This window comes from Octopus sinensis, linkage group LG2, assembly GCF_006345805.1.
Source record: "Octopus sinensis linkage group LG2, ASM634580v1, whole genome shotgun sequence".
In the NCBI taxonomy this organism is placed as follows: domain Eukaryota; kingdom Metazoa; phylum Mollusca; class Cephalopoda; order Octopoda; family Octopodidae; genus Octopus; species Octopus sinensis.
Window position 1 is genome coordinate 51,148,428 of NC_042998.1, and position 17,885 is coordinate 51,166,312.

The following is a 17,885-nucleotide window of genomic DNA, read 5'->3' on the forward strand; positions in this document are numbered from 1 at the left end:
GTTTTAAAAAAAAACACAGTATGCTTCAACAGAAATATTATGTTTCTAAATATCTCAGAGAGATATAAGCAGTAGCGATACGATAGAGTAGTTATACACTGTCAACTTAATGTGACAGTCCCATGAAGGGAATCACACCACTGCTATTTAGCCCTAGGAAGCAGCAACGCTTCCTGTTGGCCTTGACACGTTTCCTATGTCCTAATGTTTACAATGGGGAGATAAGCACCTCCACTGGATGCAGGCTTAGCTGGGTGGGGGTGCTTATCTCCGCCTTGTAACCATAAGGACACACGAAATGTATCAAGGTCGACAGGGAGTGCTGCTGCTTCCTATGGTTAAATAGTAGTGGTGTGATTCCCTTCATGGGACTGTCACATTAAGTTGACAGTATACAACTACAGTATGCTTCAAAGCCCAGTGAAATGAATCACCTCAGGAGTGAATGAGAGTAACATATCAAGATTTTACTGTTATTTCAGCTCATCAGTGCTGTATACCTGATCCACCCTCGAAATGAATTCAAATTGCTAGTCTGTAGTATATACAGTTAGCATAAAATCTATCTGCTGATGTGCCAGAGTGCTGCACAAGTAAAACAAAATTCAAATTTTGTGTTAGAAGCAACGCTATTAATATAAACACTCATGGAGAAGACCATTAAATACTTTTCTCTTCTTAGTTCTCAAAGTTGGGCCCCTTTTACAAAACTGATGGTGTGTGTTTTGTGAGAAGAAAACTTTATTGCAGAAGGAAACAATACAAGAATGCAAATGAATAATATAATATTAGTTTTGAAAGAGAGATGAGAGGAGAAACAGACTAACTGACGGACTGACCGATAGATACACAGACAGGTAGACAGGCAGCCATGCAGACAGAAAGATAGATTATTGAAAGAAAGCTTTATTAAAGATGGAAACAATAAAACAACACAAACAAATTAAAGAAATTTACAATCATTTTTCAATGCGAGAGAAAGAATGAGAGACAGAGAAGAATGAGAGAATGATAGAGAATGAGTGAAATAGAGAGGAATGGGAACAAACAGATAGATAAATAATTTATTTTATTTGAAAGTCAACCATACTTTGATACAAAGAGAATATACATTGCTTGAACAAGACTGAGATAATCAAAAAAGGCAATATTCTTAGACTAAGCTGTCTTCCAGAGCATTTATTTTCAAAAGAAAAGTAAGAAACAATGTTAAATTCAGGAGAGGGACATAAATATAACATAAAATACAAAAGTAAATGGAAATTTAGGGGGGGAAAAAAAGAGAAAAAGTTTAAGAAATTAAAAAAAAAATCTGAAATACATATGTGAAAATAAAATTCAAAAGGATACACATAGATACAAAAAAAAATGAAAGAAATTTTGAAAAACAAATTTTTAAAAAACAGACATACATTTTTTTAAAATAGGAGATACAAACACACACACACAAATGTACACATAAATACTAAAAAGTGAAAAAGTTATGAAAAAGGAAATTATAAAATATATATATTAAACTTAATAAATGGACACACACATTTATATATATATATATATATTATATATATATATATATATATGCACACATGCACACAAACATACATACATATATACATACATACATACATACATACATACATACATACATACATACATATGTATGTGTGTACATACATCATCATCATCATCTTTTAATAGCCACTTTTCTATGCTTGCATGGGTCATACAAGGTTTATTTGAGGCATATCTTCTACAGCTGGATGCTCTTCCTGTCGACAATCCTCACCTGTTTCCACATGGCCAGACATGTTCTCACAGAATATTGGAAATCAATGACATTGCTTGTATGACAGTGACACTCATTTACAACTACCATGTGATGTCAAGAAAAGACACAAACACACACACACACACACACATACACACATGCACATGCATGAACATACACATGCATGCACATACACACACATGCACACACTCACATAGATATATATGTAATTATCTCCCTCTCTCTCTTTCCCTCTTTCTCTCTCTCTGTTAACCCATCTCTGATCCTTGCCACTATCACCACGTCTCTAGCAGCCTTAACTTTATCACTCATGCCTCAAACATTCATGTCTCTATCGCTGCACAATATGCATTCAATTGTTCATTGAAATAAGAACACGCATACACACACACACACATACACACACACATACACACACACACACACACACACACACACATACACACACACACATACAGTATTCCCTCACCCTGTTGCAGTTCACCTGGCACACACTCAGTACATCGCAGATTTTTCTGGCTAATATATGTAAATTTATATCACGGACTCCTCAGTATATCCGGGTCTCTGTAATCAACAGGTATTTATATTTTTTTTAGATTTTAATTATTTCTGTGTGAGGTTTAGGAACATAACACCTGCAATAGTCAAGGGATTACTATGTATATATATATATATATATATATACTAGCAGTATCGCCCGGCGTTGCTCGGGTTTGTTTCGACCCTTTAGAATTGGAATTTTTGAAAAGTAAAAATTTTGCACTATGTAGCTTGTTATTCTCTTTAAGTGAACATTTTTCTGGTTGAAATATACCGAAAAATGGCGACACAGCAGTCAAAAAATCGTAAAAAATAGGGATTTTCATAGAAAAAAACACTTTTTTGATGTAAATAATTTTTGGTGTTAACATGGTCCAATTTGAATTTTATCTTCTACGGAATGAAGAGCAAGCCTTCTGCTATCATACTCTCAATTTTGGTCAACTTGCATCGCGGGGTCTCAGAGGAGATAGTGTTAGTTGAAGGCTACCAAACCTGCCACACACAGACAACTTCATTTTTATATATACAGATATATATATATATATATATAAAGAAACATTGGTTATAGAACAAACATTAAATTTGGCTCAACGACTTTACATACAACACCACCCCTCAAACATTTAATCATATATAAATATCACCATGGTTCCCTAACACATAAAAAATAATACATATGCATAAAATCACAGAAGGTAAAAATATATAATTGAATAAAATACAAATAGAACAGCCTATCAAAAATGTTAAATATAAACGGCTAAAAATTCCCAAAAAACCTAATAGACAAATATAAAATAAGTAAAGGTAAAATAAAATAATATAAAATAAAATAAAATAAATATCCACCGACTAAAAAAGTTTTATCAGACAGTTAAAATATTAAAATTTTTTTTTTTAAACATGCAGTATTGCTTGGTATTCATGCCAGAAGTTCCAGAATGAACATTTTAGAATGTTTGAGTATCAATCTGAAGATGGTTTAAACTGAGGATGTGTTCCAAGCGAGATAAAAATCAAACATCCAGTCAACATCATGGTGTTTGGAGTGATCACTAGTGATGGCAACGTTATGCCTCTATTCATCTTCCCACACAGCCTCACACTCAACACAGAGGCCTAACTCAAGTGCCTGGGGGAGATAGTGCTGCCCTGGGTCAAGAGGGTGGCTGCTGGAACACTCTATGTCTGGCAACAGGACTCTGCACCATGTCACACAAGCAGGAGAACCCAGTCATGGCTGTCAAACAATTTCTGTGACTAAATCACCCCTAACATCTGGCCATTTAACTCCCCAGACTACAATCTCTTTGATTATTATGTGTGGGGTGCAATTGAGCGACAGACCAACAAAACCTCTTATAACACCAAAGATGAACTGAAGGCAAAGACTATGGCAGCATTCACCAACTTAAACAAGGAGACCATCCAGAAGAGTTGCAGGAGATTCTGAAGGCCATGATTGAAGTCAATGACGATTTCATTGAATAAATTCACTCTTTAGTATTTCAAGATATTTTTATGTAATTTTGGTAAATATATCTGTTAAAACGAGATGTCAGTGTTATTTTCATTTCTGCATAATTCTGATAAATCACTGCACCATGCATGCATGCATGCATGCATGCATGTATGTATGTATGTATGTATGTATGTATGTATGTATGTATGTATGTATGTATGTATGTATGTATGTATGTATGTATGTATGTATGTATGTATTGGGTCATTCCATAAATAATGCAGTTTTCTCAACTGCATGAACTAAAAGTCAGAGGGTACTAGATAAGCTACCTGCATCAACTTGCTACAAAACAGGTAATAATTTTACCTATTTCTAATTCTTAGTGCAAGTTTTGAAGAGTGCAGTTCGATTTTAACAATTATTTTTTCAGAGCTATAATGGAAGTGACAAAGGAACATATTCAACATATTTAATTTTATAAGTTCAATAAAAGCAACAATGCAACGGAAAATGTGAGGAATGTTGATGCAGTATATAGGGATCAGACAATAAGCGTAAGCCAGTATCAACGGTGGTTCCAGAAATTCTGAGCTGGAAACTACAGCCTAGAAGACAAGCCTCATCCTGGAAGATCTGTAGAGCTCACACCCTGGTGGAAAAAAATCTCATCGTAACTGTTGAGGAACTAGCAGAGAAGCTTGGTATTGGTCATTCAACCAGTCATTCAAGTCAACGCAAGAAGGAAAACGACCATCTTTGGTTTCAAGATGAAAGGTGTTCTTCCATCAGGATAATGCTCAGCCACATACACCAAGGATGACATTCTAAAGGCTGAAGCAGTTCGAATGGGAAACGATGTCCTACCCACCATATTCACCAGGCATTGCCCCAACTGATTATCATTTACTCCAAAGTCTTCAAAATCATTTGGACAGAAAAAATATGAATTCTGTAGAAGAGGTCAGAACAGTACTGGAGGAGTATTTTTCATCATGGACAAGGGAATTTTGGAAGAGAGGCCTTGCAAGTCTACCAGATAGATGGAAGAGTATTGTAGAAAATGGAAGAGAGTATATTTCAGATTAAAAAACAAATTTGTTTATCTTAACTTTGAAAAACAAAAGAAGTATAAAAAAGCCGCATTATTTATGAGATGACCCAATATATATATATATAAATGTGGAGGTGCAATGGCCAAGTGGTTAGGGCAGCAGACTCGCGGTTGTAGAATCGTGGTTTCGATTCTCGGACCGGGCGTTCTGTGTGTTTATTGAGCGAAAACACCTGAAAAGCTCCACCAAGCTCCGGCAGGGGTTGGTGACGATCCCTGCTGTATTCTTTCACCACAACTTTCTCTCACTCTTTCTTCTGTTGGCCTGCTCGCTTAGCCAGCAGGGTGGCATTATTTGGAGGCTAAAACAATGCGAAGCGCATTGTGACCAGCGATGTGTAGAAACATCTGATAACCTGGTCGGTCACGGTGATCACGGTGATATATATAAATATGCATCAAAACAGTTTGGTTCAAATTGGTTGGTACTCTTCAGTTTCAAATGTCAGCCATTTTCAATTTTCAAATTGAAAATGGCTGATGACTGGCAACATAATTGAAACTCAGGAGTACCAACAAATTTGAATCAAGCTGTTTTGATCCATACATGTAACTCCCAATAAATTGGTTGAGTGCCCTTCTTTCATTTGTCCACGTAAAAAGCACCATCCGATCATGGCCGTTTGCCAGCCTCATCTGGCAACTGTGCCGGTGGCACGTAAAAAGCACCCACTACACTCACGGAGTGGTTGGCATTAGGAAGGGCATCCAGCTGTAGAAACACTGCCAGATCAGACTGGGCCTGGTGCAATCTTCTGGCTTCCCAGACCCCAGTTGAACCGTCCAACCCATGCTAGCATGGAAAGCGGATGTTAAACAATGATGATGATGTGTCTGTGTGTGTGTGTGTGTGTGTGTATGTATATATATATATATATATATTATATATATATATATATATAAAACAATTGCAGTGTGGAAGGTGTTAAAAAGTCATTTAAGAAACACACAAAAACCATTAGATTCACTTCAACTTTTAAATTTAATTTGTTAAAATATTTTTGTCACATTAAGACCGTGACCTGTTCACTGACAAATTTCTGAGATGCAGCACAGAATTTTGTCAGTGAACAGGTCGCGGTCTCAAAGTGAAGAAAATATTTTGACAAATTAAATGTTGAAGTGAATCTAATGGTTTTTGTGTGCTTCTTAAATGGCTTATAAACACCTTCCACGCTGCAATTGTTTTCGTTCCAGTACACGATCTCAGATCAGGTCACCTGCTAAGCAAGTACATCTCCATAATATATATATATCACATGACCGACCAAGCTATCAGATGTTGCTACACATCGCTGGTCACAATGCACTTTGCATCGTTTTAGCCTTCAAATGATGCCACCCCGCTGGCTAAGCGAGCAGGCCATATATATAATATATATATATATATATAATATATATATATATATATAATATATAAATTCAGGGTGAATACCTGATAAATGTAAGTAGCTGTATATGCCAGCTAGTAGCATAGGTGAGAGGATATATGTATCAAAAGAAATAAAATGAAAAACACGACACAAAGGATGTCGCGGTACATATGTTTCGAGCTTTATAGAACCACTTATTCTTACATCTATAAAGCTCGAAACATATGTACCGCGAAATCCTTTGTGTCCTGTTTTCCATTTTATTTCTTTTGATACATATTTATATATATATGTACATATATATGTATGTATGTATATTTGTGTGTTGAGTGTGTGTTTGTTTTGTGTCTCCTAGTCTTGACATCACATGATAGTTGTAAATGAGTGTTACTGTCACAGAAACTGCGTCGTTCATTCTCAATGTTCTTCAAGAACATGTCTGGCCACGGAGAAAACATAATCTTGTTTGAAAACAGGCGAGGCTTAGCAACAAGAAGAGATTCTGGTCACAGAAAGTCCATTTCAAATAAATTCCGTTCAACCCATGCAAGTATGGAAAAGTGGATATTAGATGATGATGATGATGACCATGATGATGATGTTGAATGGGTACATAAATAGCAACCTCAACCAAATACTTGTCATGAAGAATGGCACCGGAAAGAGTAAGTATTGATCTCTAAAGCTTGAGTATGTATTTAAAGTTAAATTAAGCATGATGGCCTAATATTTAAATTTTGGCATTATCAGTATAATAGCTTGGTTTTTGCAAAAAACTTCACATTAACATATTATCGACTTGATATAGATATATGCATACATACATATACATATATATATATATATGTATATATATATATTATATATATATATATATATATATATAATATATATATATATATATATATACATATAATATATGTAATATATATGTAATATGTAATATAATATATATATATATATATATATATATATATGTATATATAGATATGTATGTGTGTATATATATATAATATATATATATATATGAATGGCATCTAAGAAAAAAAGATACGTCTTTCATGCATTGTGTTTGTAATAAATTTAAATTTAAAAGCCTATAAAGTATTTTTCTTTATTTTTTTCTTTTAATTCTTAGTGGTTCTTTTGATTGCTGAAAAAATAAAGAAACACATCAGAGCTGCTATAATATATGATAATTTTCTGTGACTCATGCAACATTGTGTGTGTGTGTGTGTGTATACATAAGGTATGTTTATATATGTATGTCTTTCTCTATATGTATGTGTATATATATGTGTGTGTGCATGCATGTGTGAGTGTTTGTGTGTGTGTTTGCATGTGTGTGTTGACTGTTAAATGAAGAGAATGAATGATTAATAGCAACAATTTTTTTCTTTCAAATCCCACAGTGTGACACCTTGAGCAAGTGTCTGCTACTAAAACCACAGGCTGACCAATGCCTTAGAAGTGAATTTGCTAGATGGAAACTGTGTGGAAGACCATTGTATACATTGTGTACTGTGTAGTAGAAAGATTGCATCCCAACCACATGGGTCCAGTTTCACTTCCACTGAATGGCAATTTGGACAAGCGTCTTCTACTATAAACTCAGGCCAACCAAAGCTTTGTGAATGCATTTAGTGGACAAAAACTGAAAGAAGCCCATTGTATATATATATGTATCTATGTGTATGTGTCTTTGTATTTGTGTTTGTCCCCTATTGCTGCTTGACAACCAATGTTGGTGCATTTACGCCCCCATAACTTAGTGGTTTGGAAAAAAAGACCAACAGAAGAAGTACCAAACTTGAAAACAAATGTACAGAAAGCTAAAATGATGATTTGATGAGCTGTTACTATATGGACTGATAGTTGAATCCATAGAAAAATCTTACTATGATAGCTACATGATTCCCTAAATACACATCTCATACTACCTATTTATATATATATACATATATTCGCCATGTTGGAGAACTGAATTCAACACATCTTTTTCATTCCCTCTCTATATATTTCTTCTTATTCCTTTCTGTTGAAGAGCATAGGCTCGAAACATAAAAGTCTTCTCTATTTTTCCTGAGCGTCAAACTAATACACTTGCTTGTTGTTCCTACACCTGTCTTCGTCTTTGTTTTTCTATAAATTTGAAATATGTATATATCATCATCATCATCAAAGTATTTTGATGCTTGGCATTGTTCTTTTTTTTTTATTCAAAAAATTTCAGCCTCTTGAGATTATTCTTCATCATTTCATCCATGACTTCCTTAATCTTCTTCTTCCATAGTTTCGATTTACTTACAGCACTTGGTGCTTCATTATTTCAGTACTCAGCATACAGCTGACATCTTCTAGATGTGTCATATGCTTATATCAATAAAGTATCTCTTTTGCACACTGCATCCAAATTCCTTTCATAATCAGTTCTCTCAGCTCATATGTGTTCCATCATTCAATGACACTAACAATATGCAACCAGGGAGCATGCTCATCTCATATCTTTTCAGTCTTTGCAAACTCTTTGCATAGAAACCCACATCTCACTATAATCCTAAATTGCACTTTGTACACAAGGTTCATATAATATTTCCTTCACTTGAAAAAAGGAAACCTTTTAACAGAAATAATTGCTCCCTGAACATTCTTCACCTCTTTCTTAATCTAATAACTATAATTTTGGAACATCTTCCTCTAGAACCAAACAGGAGACCAAGGCAACAAAAACTATCAACTACTTCAAGCATACATAGTCTGATCAACAAGTATCCGGACTGTTGCTATAGTAACAAAACTAAAGCACAGAGAGTGAAGCCTCTTAACACAGATTAACCTTGAACTCTGCTATGCATGCACACTAAGTTCTAACATTCTAGCTCACTCCTGCTATTTTTACAGCAGTGCTTGGAAGGAAAGTATGTAGCATGTGATTGTCACATTGACCATGGCACAGAAAGTTGAGCAGAGAATCTGCATCAAATTTTGCCAAAAGCTTGGTGACACCTACTCAGAGGTCTATGCAAAGTTTTCAAAATGTTTTCATTGTTCTCAACACAATCAAAATCTTGTGCAAATGAAACCCGAGTGTCATTTTGGTCAGCTGAAAGCAGTTTTGGCACAAGCTTGGCAGACACACGTCTCATACCCAAATCTTCAGTGATAATGGACTGAACTGAGTTTTAGCGAATCTTCACACCCTCTGATAACTCATGGATGGTGATTCGATGATTTCCCTTCACAGATGCATGCACATCTGCAATGTTTTTCTCAGTTCTGCTGGATGCAGCTCTCTCAGAACATTCAACATTTATCAGCATTTTTTCGGCCATCTTGGAAATGTCTGAACCACTCATACACTTGTGTATGGCTCATACACTCCTCTCCATACACTTTCTGCAACTTTGCATAGGCCTCTGAGAAGGTATCTCTGTCATGGTCAATGCGACAATCACATGCTACACACCTTCCTTCCAAGCACTGCTGTAAACAGCAGAAGTGAGTTAGAACATTAAAACTTAGTGCGCAAGCAGCTTTACTCTGCATGCTTTAGCTTCATGACTATGGCAACAGTTCAGACACTTATTGATCAGACCTTGTAAACATATATAATAATTCCAGTGAAATAAATCCACTGATCACAAAAAATAGAAATATTACATTTCTAAATATCTCAGAGAGATATAGGCAGTGGTGGTATGATAGAGCAGTTGTATACTATCAACTTAACGTGACACTCCCATAAAGGGAATCACACCACTGCTATTTAGTCCTAGGAAGCATCAACACTTTATTTCACCAGCACTCTATTAGTTAACTATTCCTGTATAGCTGTATCTATCTCACATGAAGTTTACCTTCTCAGGTAGGCTGCTTGTGAGCCACGAGTAGAAGAGCATACAAGAGGATTTTCAAGCCTTGTGCAATCAATTAAAAAACTATATATACATGTGTGTGGGGGGGGGGGTTGAACCAAAACTTAAAACTACATGAAAATTTGTTTATAGTTATAAAATGAAATGTGAGTTTCATCAATCTGGGAAGGAAAGTACAAGAACTAATCAATGAGATGTAAAGATATTCTTGGAATGTTAGAAGAACTGCTGAAAAAAGATGTACAAAATGGGGAGAATTTATGGCAGATAATAGGCATAAAATATGGTTTAGCAGCTGAAAAAAAAAACAAAGGTGTAGAAATGGTACATAAAAATAGCTGAAAGTCAGTAATACATATTACACTGAATTCTAGCAGAATATACCCAATAAGACTGACAGCCAAGTCATACAACATCATAATCATCCAGATTTATGCTCCAACCATCACTTACAATGATGAAGAAATGGAGAAATTCTACTGAGATCTAGAAACAAAAAATGACATGCAAAGCAAAGAAAACATACTTATAATTCAAGATGCTACACTGCAATGATTGGATTAGATATTTGTGATACTTGGAAAGGAATACTCAATAAATTTGACTTGTAAAAATAAAACTTGTAAAAGGAAACCAGGATTATTAGAATTTGCAAAACAACACAAACTAATTATAGAAAATATACCAGCAGAAACTGTCATGAACAATAACATGGTATTCACCTTGAGGAATATATAAAGCAGATTGATTTTATTACCATCTCACCAAAATATATCAATGGAAGATAAAGGGACAAAAATATACTGATAGAACATAAATACGGCTAAAACTCAAATTTTTCCAGGTATAGATATAAGCAATTATTGCTAACTTTTTTTTTTTATAATGACATTATAAGTTAAGCTCAAATCAGTCATGAAGAAATGAATGCAAGGATAAAATTTTATCTTGAAAAATTTTTAGACCTGAACACAGCAAAAGAATTTAAATCAGAGACAACAAGGAATCAAATCTATGCAATTTTTATAAGATGCTAATGTTCAAGAATTAACAGGAGCCTTTGTAGAAATAATAATGACAACCACCAAAATTCTTAAAAAGAGAAAAAAAAGGAAATCAAGAACTCTTGGATAAATAGAGCTATTTCAGTCAGTTGTGATGAAGGAAAAGACCTGCAACAGAAATGATATAAAAAAAAAACCCAAAAAGTATAGAACGAATATAAGAAAGCAAAAATAAGAAGTAAAGTAGCCAAAGATATGAGGAAGTATGGAGATGTCAGATATCAAATAATTCAATTCAAGCACACCAAATATTTACAGAGTTAATCAAACTAAGGACATTGATATAAAAATATATACACCTACATATGAATATGATACACCCCTCATAATATTCATAATCCAGAGAAGCAAACCCAGAGTTACCCATCAGGAGAATTACAGCAGGATTGCTAATACCAAGTGATCATTGATGTTTATTACTACTTGATACAGTTAGCCATAAACTGGAATATACCTGAGAGCATTTACAGTACTCACATGGATAATTTATCCCTATATACTCACCTTACCTATATATATATATAATGCAATAGGGTGCATTAAAACGTTTGGACAGATAGCTGATACAAAGGCGGACAAGAGAAATAACAATTAGAAGTACAGGCAAAAAAAGACGGGTCATTCTTGGCTGTCTTTCATCAGTCAAATCCCAGAAGTCATGACCATTTTGGGCAGCTACATTTCAGATGGTTCGATCTAGTTGCCTCCAAAAAAGTCTAAGATAAGAGCATTAGACCTCTTTGTAAGAAAGCTAGCAAATGTGTATGGCAACAAAGACAAAAAAACAATTAAACAAAAAAATGGAGAACATGGTACACAATTACGAATACAAACAAGAAATAACAACAGGCATCTTTCGACTGAGAATGATTCAAATTGAGCTGGTGGGTATGAAGTGAAAGACTAAAGGCAAGAACATGGGAGATGGACACAAGAGGTGTTGATGGTCAGCAGTTAGGCCAAGAAAGAAAGATCATGACTGGCACACACACACACACACACACATATACATATATACATGGTCTGATCGATAAGTATCTGGACTGTTGCCATAGTAACGAAGCTAAAGCAAGCAGAGTGAAGTCGATTGGCACAGAATGACCTTGAAATCTGCTATGCATGCGCACTAAATTTTTATGGTCTAGCTCACTTCTCTTGTTTACAGCAGTGCTTCGAAGGAAGGTACGTAGTGTGTGCTCATCGCATTGACTATGACAAAAAGTTGAGCGGAGAATCTGCATCAAATTTTGCTAAAAGCTTGGCAACACCTGCTCAAAGGCCTACGCAAAGTTTTCATAAAGTTTTCGCCCCAGCATGGCCACAGCTCATAAGCTGAAACTAGAATCAATCAATCAATCAATCAATCAATCATTATCGATACAATCAAGATCTTGAGCAAATAAAACCCAAATGGCTCTTTGGTCAGCTGAAAGTAGTTTGGGCACAAACTTAGCAGACATGGGTCTCATACCCAAGTCTTCAGTGATAATGGACTGAACTGTAACTAATCTGCACATTCTCTAATAACTCACGAATGGTAATTTGATGATTTTCTCTCATAGCTGCACACACATCTGCAATGTTTTTTTCAGTTCTGCTGGTTGCAGGTCTCCCAGAACATTCAACATTTATCATCATTTTTTCAGCCATCTTGGAAATGTCTAAATCACTCATACACATGTGTGTGGCTCATACACTCCTCTCCATACACTTTCTGCAACTTTGCATAGGCCTCTGAGCAGCTACCCCATGACAACTTTCTCTATCATTGTCAATGCAACAATCCCATGCTACACACCTTCCTTCTGAGCACTACTGTAAAAAACAAAATGAGCTAGAACATTAAAACTTAGTGCACATGCACAGCAGAGTTCAAGGTCAACCTTTGCTAAGCAGCTCCACTCTGCATGCTTTAGCTTCATTACTATGGCAACAGTCTGGATACTTACTGATCAGACCTCATGTGTGTGTGTGTATATATATATATATGTATGTATCTCTCTCTCTCTCTCTCTTTATATATATATATATATAAAGATATCTATATCAAAACACACACAGTCAGCAGATGAGAGGGAAATAAGTTCAGTATAAAGAACATATAGTGGAGCTTGAATGAACTTCAGCTTAAACTTTCACTTCTTCATCTAGAGCAAAGCCAACAGCATCAAGGGTGGCTATAAGAGAAACCCAAATCAAGCTGATATGGGGGTAATGATGTAGATAAACACAGCTAATCTTTGTACGTATGTATTTATGTATACATACATACATACATACATACATACATACATACATAAATACATACCATACATATATTAGGTGCAGGAGTGGCTGTGTGGTAAGTAGCTTGCTTACCAACCACATGGTTCTGGGTTCATGCGGTTAGGAAGCAAGAGCTGATCAACAAATGAGGAGTATTAGCTAAATCTACTTCATGCTACCTTCTTATCCCTTTTGATTATACCCCACTTGAGACTGCTCCTGCAGTGGCTTTATTTAGAATTTTCCATCAAAATTTCATGCTAGTTTATGTTCCAAACACCAGCCAAATAACAACAGAATTATTTTACTAAATTCTTCATCATTGCCAGAATTAATTGAAACAAAGACAATGTTCAAGAGAAATATGGCAACAAAAGAGTTAAAAAAAGAAGGACAGGACACACAGAATAAACTAGTTCTGAGTACAAAAACCAAAAGACTGAGACAGGTGAGGGAACAACAAACAAGGTGTATTAGTTTGACACTCAGGAAGAAAGGAAAAGTCTTTGACATTTCGAGTCTATGCTCTTTGTTAGAAAGGAATAAGGAAAAACAAAATGAAGAGAGGCAAAAAAACAGCGAGAGAAAAAATTGTGTCTGGATTAATGGTTTCACTTGCTGTATCTAAAATGATGATAAGATGGTCATTACTGGAATACCAGTGATCATTGATTCTGTTCCAACAGAGATGATCTAGTGCTAAGCAATAACAACAACAGCAATGATAAATTGATAATCTCTGAATGTCAGAGGACACTGAGGAACAGCATTTGAGGATTATATCAAGAACTTAGTTGAATACATATGAGAAATTATACTGTTCATTTAGTATAAAACAAGAACATGCCTCCAATATATTCAAGGAGGGAATCTTATATTACGAAAGAGAACTAGATCTCTATTTGTCTATTCACAACATTTATTAAAGGAGAGAAAAAAGGGGAGGAATCATAATATATGTACGTATAATGTATTTTTAGAAGACGTGGAGGAGAAAAGTTGTTGTGAGAGAAAAATACAGTGTGAGTGAGAGAGAGAGAGAGTGTGTGTGTGTGAAAGATAGACAGAAAGAGAAAGAGAGAGGGGTAGGTAGTGTTGTCACCATAGTAATTAACAAACTTTGATTTAAAATATGCAAATTTTAAATGTAAAAACTGTCAACACAACACAACACACTTTAAAAGATAACTTTCACTTTGTGAAAGTATGTACATTATTAACAAATATTTTTACTGGCAGCATAGTGATGGGAAATGACCTAGTTAAATATAAACCACTAACCTTCAATCTCTCCTGGAAACTCATTTTTGATGGGCTTCAAGTATGGAATATCATCATCAATAAGGGTTAACATTTCCTCATTATCAGCAGTATTTAGATTGTCGATGTCAGCATCATCTTCAGCTTCAGATTCTGTTAAGCTATCACTGTGGTCACTTCCCCCAGCTTCTGAGCAATTAGAATTGCAGCTTGAAGCTTCTGCTGACAGCCTGTCTTCGTTGTCATAATTTTCAGCCATTGTAGAGTCACTAATATTTAAATCACTGCAAAAAATAAGCAGAAAAAGTAATCATGAAATAAGTAGGAGAAATAACCATGAAATAAAGTAGAGAAAATATCCATAAATAAACGGCAAATATAACGATGATATCACAAGTAGCAAATGTAACCATGATATAAAAAGCAAATATAATCATGAAATGAATAGCAAACATAACCATGAAGGTACAAGTAACATAGCCATTAAACATGTAGTCGATATGACCATGAAATGAATAGCAAATATAAGTAAAATATAAGTAGTAAATATAACTATGATATGAGTAGCAAATATGATAATGAACTTAGTGGTAAATATAACCAAGAAATAAATAGTAACTATAAGTGTGATAAAAGAAGCATATATAATTTTATTTAGTTTAAAATTATCACCTGCAGTTTTCTTTTTTTTTTTTTTCAATATGGCTTTTTCTACAAGAGTGCCAATAAGAATTACTAACACATAAAAAGACACACTCCCAGCTCAATGTAACTAGAAGAATTTTCATATTAACAGTTATTGTGAGGGGGAGTGATAAAGTTTTGGGCATTGAAGAGAATCAGCTAAGCAGTCTATTTCAAAGTATATTCAGTTTGAGGACTATGAATAACTCTCAGAATTTTCTGGCAAAGTGAGGCAGTCTTTGCCAATTTGAGATCAAATTCTACAGGTATGGAAGTGTCATTACTGGGACCTTTCCAAAATACACAGAGTGCAACAAAACCATTGAACTGTGAAGTTATGTCAAACAGTTGTTGTCATGTATAGAATGGATTTGGCTATCAGTTAAGTCCATTACACAGATTGCAACTCTGCCTTCCATGAGCCAGGAAGAACAAGCAATTTTTCCCTGCCTGGCAGCTATAGTGAAAGAGGTTGTATAGTGGAGAAGATTGAAAATGCTGAGGACGGGCACTTCCCACTTGAGCTAAATCTTCAAAACCTTCATGGACTTTCTCACATTCCCCTTGTAGAGGAACATCAAATACAGAGAGGGAGGTGCTACCCTCGAGCAAATTTGTTTTAAAACATGAGCGGATTTGGTGAGAGTGGCTCTAGTGAGTGAGTCTACTTTCAGCATGCACATGAAAGCTGGAGAAAACAGCAAGGAAAGGGCACTTTTTGCAGTTAGGGTGATACAATGTTTAATGGATTTCTTTGATTGGGCTTAGGTGATTCGTGCCTCACTTCCCACTAGGAACCTTTCCCTTATTGATATTCCACAGTTTTATGTTTTGTCTTTGTACCATCACCAATGTTTTGCAATTTTGTAGCGAAAAGAAAACAGATTATTATTATTATGCTTCTGCTTAGTATTAATGTTGTAATGGGGTAAATTACATTTCCCATCAGACCAAAAGCCATTGTCTAAGTTTTACTATTTGAAACCAAACATATGTTCTAGGTGCTTTGACAACAGCTAGCAAGCCAGAGGACTGCACCAGGCTGCACTGTCTGCTTTGGCAAGGTTTCTTTGGCTGGATACCTTTCCTAACACCAAATATACAAATATATTAAATCAATGTAGCTGTAGGAGTGGCTGTGTGGTATGTAGCTTGTTTACCAACCACATGGTTCCGGGTTCAGTCCCACTGTGTGGTACCTTGGGTAAGTGTCTCCTACTATAGCCTTGGGTTGACTAAAGCCTTGTGAGTGGATTTGGTTGACAGAAACTGAAAGAAGCCCATCGTATATATGTATATATATGTGTGTGTGTATATGTTTGTGTGTGTTTGTCCCCCCCAACATCGCTTGACAACTGATGCTGGTGTGTTTACATCCCCGTAACTTAGCGGTTCAGCAAAAGAGACCAATAGAATAAGTCCTGGGGTCGATTTGCTTGACTAAAGGCAGTGCTCCAGCATGGCCACAGTCAAATGACTGAAACAAATAAAAGAGTAAAAAGAGAAAAAGAGAAAGAATGTTCTTGAGCCAGTGCTCTATTTGAGTGTCACACACACGCAAGCAGATAATGGCCATAAGGGGAAAAGCAGAACATTATGTGTTTTTAGGTTCGTAGAAACAACAATTGACAAATCATTTCTTATTCAGCTTAACAAGACTTCTGATTTGAGACAGTTGAAAACAAAGCTACTTCAATTCTATGCTGCTGATTTTTTAAGGTCTGTGGAATAGGTAGTGACAAGATGAAACTCAGAAGAGCTAAGTTGCTGAGAGAAGATTCCTTTTTCGGTATTGCCTCCAAAAGGCAAAATTACTAACAGACTACTGCATTTTTAATGGCCCAAATAAAGCATGAGGACCAGTGAAAGACTTAACCCTTTAGCATTCAGATTACTTGCTAAATGTGGATGGAAGCACTCCGTGGTTACGACGATGAGGGTTCCGGTTGATCCGAATCAACGGAACAGCCTGCTTGTGAAATTAACATGTAAGTGGCTGATCACTCCACAGACACGTGCACCCTTAACGTAGTTCTCGGGGATATTCAGCGTGACACAGAGTGACAAGGCCGGCCCCTTGAAATACAGGTACAACAGAAACAGGAAGTAAGAGTGAGAGAAAGTTGTGGTGAAAGAGTACAGCAGGGATCACCACCATCCCCTGCTGGAGCCTCATGGAGCTTTTAGGTGTTTTCGCTCAATAAACACTCACAACGCCCAGTCTGGGAATCGAAACCGCGATCCTATGACCGTGAGTCCGCTGCCCTAACCACTGGGCCATTGCGCCTCCTTGTTAAATGTAATGTTTATTTATTCACATTATTTTGAATTAATCCTGCATTATCTCATAGCTTCAAGATTTTGATGATGTGATTGCTTAGTTTTAGAATGATGTTGTAGGGTAGGTGTGAGAGGCCAGATCTGGTAATTTTGAACATAAAACAAGAAGAAAA

General features: G+C 35.6%; 1 protein-coding gene across 6 annotated transcripts in view; it reads right to left on the reverse strand.

The window, feature by feature from the left end:
* The window catches only part of LOC115232355 (tubulin polyglutamylase ttll6-like), a 497,092-nt gene that overhangs the window by 389,825 nt on the left and 89,382 nt on the right, over positions 1–17,885 (reverse strand). For 5 of the 6 annotated variants that reach the window (XM_036513235.1, XM_036513233.1, XM_036513224.1 and 2 more), the window contains one exon: positions 14,770–15,032. In XM_036513235.1, the coding sequence (XP_036369128.1) occupies positions 14,770–15,007 (238 nt within the window). In that variant the 5' untranslated portion in view covers positions 15,008–15,032. Of the gene's footprint in view, positions 1–14,769; positions 15,036–17,885 lie in introns of all 6 variants that reach the window. The other variant, XM_036513221.1, reaches the window with a different exon arrangement.